Consider the following 7624-nt stretch of genomic DNA (forward strand, 5'->3'; position numbering starts at 1 on the left):
AAATTTTTGTTATTGTTTTGTTGTTGTTTTTTGTAATTAAAGAAAAGTCCTTATTTTTGATGGCGGGCATGATAACTCCTCACTGGAACATCGGAATCCGAAAATTCCAACGGTGTTAGAAAGAGTACATGTCTGGCTCTCGTATGAACTAGGATTATTGACTTCGCTCTAAAATTGCCAAAATGGTGGACCTTTGAAAAAATATTTTTGGAAAATCGCCGATTTTTTACCAAAAACCAAGTTTAAAAATAAGGAAGATCTTCACCGATTGGCTTTATCCTAGTTCATGCGAGAGCTATACACTCCCAGAGAAACGTTGCAAAATTTGGAACCGATTGGATTATTAGTTTTCGAGTTATCGTACCCGCCATTCGTAAAAAAATGTTTAGAGAAAAACGCGTTTAAAGTTTGAGAAGCCCTTCAGCCGTCACTTGATGCTGACACAATAAATCGGCTAAATCTTCAAGAGTTCTTGAGATTTTCACTTGAAATTTTGTAGAGACATTCTTTAATCAGTGTAGATTCGATTTATATCAACAAAAATTTTGACCCCGAGAATGGGGGGGTCCCCTTAATTCCTCTTTCTTTGTTACTCCCTCGCCTGTATATGTGTTTTTGTTATTGTTCACTTAATGTAAGTTTGTATGTGTTTGTTGCATTGGTAGATTGTTCGTAATCTAGGTGTTACCAGATCGTCTAGAAACTTCTGTAGAGACAGGCAAGGCTCATATAAATAGGGGAAATGGGAAGGCAGTTAGTCAGTTGTGAATCAGATCGCGAATTGAAACCGTCAAGTAAAGTAAAGTGCAAAGTAAAGTTGTGTCAATAAAATCATTGTAATATTCGTAATCAGAAAGAACCCGCGTTTTATTTAGTACGAACGGTATTGGGAAATAAAACATCGTCTACACGGGATTAAGTAAAATCCAAGAACGTAACAATATGATTGTCACTTACACCTTATTAAATGCACCTTGATTAAATCCGTTTTAAATTTATTCGAATTTAATTAATTCACAATAGTTGGTTACAATAAAGCACTATTGTGAATTAATAGCAGGCATAATATTACGAATATGTGATCAAAACAGATAAATCAATAACACCATAGAAGTAGAAGCACAAAGAAATAAAACTAAATACATATAATTCAAAACAATTGATTCAAATATTTTTTTAATTTGTATGATATCGATCGGAAAACATTGACAGTATTATGCACCATTTATATAAAATCGGACGAAACTATATATAGGAGCTATATCTAAATCTGAGCCGATTCCAATAAGATCCCAATAAAAAATAACTAAAAAAGCTTAACCCATTCGAAAGCTATAACAAATTTACTATGATTGTTTTAGATAGATTATCATTTAAGCATGGATTTATTTTAATGTTTATATAATTTTGAGTTCCTACATCTAGATCAGATCCGAATAGACTAATTTAAAACAAAAAACCTCACGATATTCCAATTTTTTAATGAGTTACAGAGCTATCTTTGAATGGGTACAAATGTACCACGGTTATTGATCTACACATATCGATTATGTGTGAAAATACCTCAAGAGTGATTCCTCAAAATTTGATCCAAATATCTCCATTATTAAAAGTTTTACACCATTTTTATTCGAAAGAAGATACAAATGTACCCGGTTATAGACCGTAGGGTTAACTCATTTTTATAAATATTCTAATTGTGCGTTTTATACACATATATTATTTGCATTAAAAATATATATTTTTTCTTTTTTCATCTATTTTAATTTTCAAAATCTGGATGCCTTCTTTAATTACACTATAATTTTAATACATTTTTATCAAATAGTAACTTAAGTTACAAATATATCACCTGTATGTAAGTTTTGTTTTTTACGGTTTTTATTCATATAATACTTTTTCATTTGTAATATGAATTTTTTCTCCATATGTAATTCGAAAATTGTTATTTATCATTCGAATTTCCCGAATTAATAGCCTTATTATTCCATATACAATTTAAAATTATTTTAGTTAACCTTTGATCTGTAGGATTTTGTGAAATTTAACACAATTTAATAATTTTGCTTTATTTTATGCGTTTTATTTAATTTCCAATAAAAATACTTTTATAATATTTCTTTTTTAAAAATATAATTTCATATCGTGTGTACTTATATGTCTCAATATTCCACCACATTAGTTTTAGGGCAGTTGGTATAGTAATAGTAATAATGGTCAATTAAATAATTATAAATCCAGATAAAGCGAACCTCGTTCTCCAATAGTTTATAATTAATTCGGACTTTGAAATTAATATTATTATTTAATACGAAATAAATAATCGATTGTAGACATTTCATCCTTGAACCCTGCCAATGTTCTTACTCAATTCACAAATATGTGTTTTATTCCCAAAATCAGAAATCATCCGACTCGCAAAATTTTTTATTAAACTCTATCAGTTCGGTCCATTTGTGTGCTTACTTTCGACTGTGTGTACCCTTGTTCTGGGCACATGTATACTGCCTTTTCCGAACGATAACATAAACCTTCTTTTCGGTTCCGTTATGTGCTTAGTTCCGATTCATCTTCATTTTACAGTTACTTTCACTAACATCGCGTTTGTTTACACCGCCTGCCAAATGCAATTGGTGGGAGGTTCACATTTGATGGTTCGGCAAGTTTAGCACCCGGTTTGTTTAGTTTACGGTGGTCGGGTCGGAAATACATACCGAACAGCCAGTTTTCTACTTGTTTTTGTTGTATGGTTAAGCATTCAGCCAATCAAAGCAATTATCCTTTTTTCTTTTGATATTTTAATCTGAAAATAAAAGCAAACAATAAAAGAAAAGTTTTAAAAAGACACGAAAAATATTAAAAATCGAAAATGCCAGTCCAGCGCCATTGTATTGTCCCGGGCTGCACTGAGCAGGGGGTACCATTGTTCAGTTTCAATTTGGAGAATATGGATCTGTGGTTAGAACAATTGGGTATGGTGGGCCGAGTGGTCAAATGTTCCTATGAGAAGGTGTGCCAAGTACATTTCGAAGATCATTGTTTTGCCAATCACGTAAAGACTAAACTGAATGCCGATGCAATACCAACGTTGTTCATACAGCCGAAAAAATCGGAAAGACCAATGCCGCCAGGTAAGTCCGTGTAGTGAAAGAGGTGTTCTATTTATTAATTAAGAGTATTTTTAAGATTTGTTAAAGGTTTCAAAATAGTATGAAAAAAGTTTTTTCTTACGCCCGATTTGCCCACATACAAGTTCATATCTCTCTCAGCTCTTGAATGCATCAATTTGACGAAGAGGTTAGATTTGTTCGAAAAATTTTACTAAGTAGCCAATGAATTGCCTGTTTTGTTCTTGAGGAATTCACATTCAAACATTCTTAGAAGACCGTTTACAGGTCATATATAAAAAGAAGACCGTATATTGTCTTCTAGACTCATATGACCGCTTAGGGGTCATGTTTACACAGAAGGTCTTAAAAAGTCGTATGTAGACTATACACAGTTTTGATAGGTTTTCTATGTAGCTAAAGAATGCCAAAGCTATCCAATCAAATAGGACTATACTGGCCCATTAATAAGCCGTTTGACCAGCCTTCTGTCGAAAAATAAGGAATAAAAGAACTCCCATAGGTCTCATAAACGTTGAAAATAGGCATTCAAAAGCCTTCATATACTATCGAAAAATCTTCTATTTTAGAAGTTGATTATTTATCTTACACTAGCAATGTGTCCGCTACTTCGCATGCGGATGTATAATTTGTTGTACTTTAATTCCGAATTCCACCACCACCTTAGATGAATATCACCTTAGATGAATATAGAATATCTAATATCAAGTTTAAAGCCATTTAGTAATTTTCGTACTCATAAGTACAAACTTCCAAAACTACCTCAATCCTGCTTTCAGATAGTCATCGTAAGTTAAAATTTAAGAATTCCAGCTCCAAATTATACCAGTTTTGGTACCATTCTGTACTTTTCGTACCCACATTCCCAGTGATCTTAGTTGCAACTTTCAGGATTTCAGTTCTACCCGTGTCCAAATTGTAAAATATTTAATGCTTTTCGTACCCATAAGTACATATTTCCAAAACTACCTCAGTCATGCACTCCAATAATAATCTTAAGTCTAAATTTAAAGATTCCAGCTCTTTCCGTTCACCATCATCTAAATTGTTTAGTACCATTTCAAAAATTCTTCAATTTCACACTCCAACAGTCATTTTAATCATAAATTTCAGGATCCCAGCCCATCGGTTCACATAGATCCAAATTCTACCATATTTAATACCATTTAGTACTGTTCATACTTATCAGTTCCAAATATTAGTTGTCCATCTCTATCCTTTCACACAAATCTAAATTGGACCACTCAAACAGTAACTTTAATTTCAAATTTCAGAATCACAGCACTATTCGTTCACACAAATCCAAATTGTACAATATTTTGTACTATTTATCACTTTTCGTGCGAATCAGTTCTGCTTTCCAACAGTAATTTTAATTCCAAATTTTACTATTCCAACCCCATCCGTTCGCACAGAAAAAAAATTGTATCATAGTTAGTACAATTTAGTACCCATAAGTACCAACTTCCAAAATTACCTTAATCTTACACTCTAACAGTAATCTAAATTCCAAATTTCAGGATTCTAACTCTATGCTATAACCCAAATGCAAATTGTACCAAATTTAGCATTATTTTGCACCTTCCGAATGCAGCACTATCTGTTCATATAAATCCATAAATCCAACTTGTACCAAATTGAATACCATTTAGTACTTTTCGTACACATAAGTACGATTTTTTAAAGCTATCTTAATCCTGTAGTCCAATAGTTCATATTTCATTTTATAGGATTCCATCTCTATACGCTCAACTAAATGCATATAGTTCCAAATTTAGTACCATTTTGTACTTTTATACACGAATTTATTTATTAAACCATTTCCATACATCAACACCACTTCCCAATCTGTATTCCATATATTCAAGATTCTAGCTATATGTGATCAATATATTAGGTTGGATAAAAATTTTCTGTTTGTTCACTTCCATTTTTAACACCATGTAACTCACAACTGAATGCACCAAACAAAAAACAGCAAAATATTTTTTTTACTGCGAAATGTCACCCTTCCAACGAGCTTAAATCTGAAATTATTTGAAAGATACTTTACGAGAAATTTATCAGTACAGTCATCTCCGGAAAAAATAATGGATTTCTTTTTCCCCAACCTAATATATACAATTAGAACAAAATTTAGTAAAGTTGAGTAATTTTCGTTCACTTATAGGTCGAAGTTCCAACAACTCTATTGTACAACTTTCCATCAGCGACTTATATTCCAAAATTCAGAATTTCCCGTTTGCCTAATATAAATTGGGCATATTTAGTACATTTTAGTACTTTTCGTGCCCTTCTAATTTGGATTTCTAAAAACCCTGCCTGCCTGTACACCAACAAAAACACACACTTAAAATTGTCTTATTCTTCTAAAACTTGTCTTATTCTTCACCTAATGACCTCAAAAAGGAAATGTCATTTAAAGCTCTTCCATATCGCACTTCTACACTCAATGAGACATCGGCATACGTATGATATTTAAAATAACTCATTGTCATACAAGTCCCGTTAACTTACCATAAATCAACTCTTAATTAATTCATAATCAAATTGCATTTTTTGAATTTCCCCATATTTAGTTCTTGTTAAATATATAATTGTTTCTTTCGATTACAAAACTATCCGCTATAAATAATATTAATTTCGTTCACACATAAAAAAGATTCATGCTATGCATCTGCTGTCATTTCGCTTTCGCAAAAATTCTCACATATAATAATCGCCACCAAACCCTCCTGGTGGTGGGAAATGATCCGGATTTGGATTGGGTCTTATACCACGCTCTGGTGGTCCATATGGATCAAAACGGGGACGTGGTCCATTATTGGGTCCAATGCGAAATTCAGGATTCGAGGGGAATGGGAATAGATTACCGGGACCACCACGACCCAAGGGATCCAAGTCGCCACGGCCAACTTCGGGAAAACCAAATGGTGGTGGGCTAAAACATATAAAAACTATGTATGTTAAGAGAATGTATTTCATATGGGTACAATAAAGTAACATACCCTCCAAAAGGCCGCCTGGGTTCACCAATGCGCAATGGATCAGGATCTGAGCCACCAAAGGGTCTACGTGGTTCGCCCACACGCAATGGGTCATGATCTGGATTAGATGTAGATGCTGCAGTTTGGGTAGTCACTTCACGACTGGTACCCAAAAATACCTAAGTAAAGAGAATCTTTTATTTTCCCAACACCGAGAATATTAAGAAGTCGCTAACTTACCGGTTCCAATAACTCCTTGCGGTAACGATCTGTTAACTGTGATGCTGTTGGTATCATTTTTGTTAAACTTCCTTTCAGTTCCTTAACTAATTCTTCGGCATTTAGACAAATATTGGATACCTTGTGCGACTTGACATCCATTAGAGTAATTATCAACGAACCCTCAGTACGCAGACCCAACAGCAAATACAATTGTTTGTTGTGTACATAACGCAATGCATAATTTTTCTCGTCATCATTCCAATTGTCCGGCAAGAGTTCCGAACCAGATTCTTCATCCTCTTCGGTTAGGGTTTTCTAAAAATACACAGTGTTATTTACAACTCATCGGAATTATTTTTCATTCACTTACATCGTCGCCCAAACCAATGCAGCGGAACTGTGAATTTTTGGTCAGCACAAAGTGCACCAGTGCAATTAGCAAGTCATCCTTTTTATTGATTTGTGTTGCAATGGTTTTGAATAACAAGTCCCAGCCGTAAAAATCTGTGGCCGACATGATTGCTTTTGTTGATACTCCCTTGCTATCAAAGCTTTTTTATTTTTTTCTTTGGGCTTAATTTCACCAGCACAATTTCCTTTTTACTTTCTTTTTTGAATGATTCCTTGACCACTCCGGCCGTTCATCAGTCGGCTATTTTGTTTATATGCGATTTTTTATCAGCTGTTATTTTTGTACGGATAATTTTGGCATTTTTCTTTTCGGGGGAATTCACATTTGCAATTAGGGATCTGTAAGTCGAACTTCGTGAAAATGTTTAATCGAATATTGACATAAATAAAAAAGTTGAACTTCATCTAAAAGTAGTGGGAAATGTTTATAGTTTACAGTTAATATACCTACAATTTCTGTGAATTACTAAAGTTCTAAGTAAATAAATCCAAGACTAATATGAATATTACCAAATAAGAAAAATTATATTTAAATTACTGAACTACAGATCCCTATTTGCAATGAACTAAAAAGACCTAAAATAAGCAACGATGTGAATTAAAGGAGTGTGGTGTATGTTGAATGGCAACACGAGTTTGATAGGTGCACGAACGCTATACATTGAATTCTACATATCAAGGACAAGCGGTTTGTTCTGTTCATATAATTTTCCAGCAAAAAGTAATGGCGTTTTTACACGATATGTATTTTGCATATGTGCTGTCACTTATTTCATCCATATGTAATTCCTTATGTGTGTGAACGGGGTTAAAGAATTGGTATTTAAGATCGAGTCGATTTAGTAGTCTAAACGTAGCCTAAAACTCCTTGTACAT

General features: G+C 33.4%; 1 protein-coding gene across 1 annotated transcript; it reads right to left on the bottom strand.

Moving 5' to 3' along the window:
- Positions 1-5834: 5834 nt before the first annotated feature.
- LOC133334555 (proteasome inhibitor PI31 subunit-like) lies at positions 5835-6858 on the bottom strand. Its single transcript, XM_061542871.1, has 4 exons — positions 6708-6858; positions 6356-6652; positions 6137-6294; positions 5835-6069 (listed from the first exon to the last, which is right to left on the bottom strand). Exons 1-4 carry the CDS (start codon positions 6852-6854, stop codon positions 5835-5837), a joined length of 837 nt encoding a protein of 278 aa, XP_061398855.1. The 5' UTR covers positions 6855-6858.
- Between the last annotated feature and the right edge of the window lie 766 nt (positions 6859-7624).

The sequence above is a fragment of the Musca vetustissima genome, unplaced genomic scaffold (genome assembly GCF_032173495.1).
Source record: "Musca vetustissima isolate MV318-11 ecotype Yass unplaced genomic scaffold, APGP_CSIRO_Mvet_v1 utg4378, whole genome shotgun sequence".
NCBI classification, from domain to species: Eukaryota; Metazoa; Arthropoda; class Insecta; order Diptera; family Muscidae; genus Musca; species Musca vetustissima.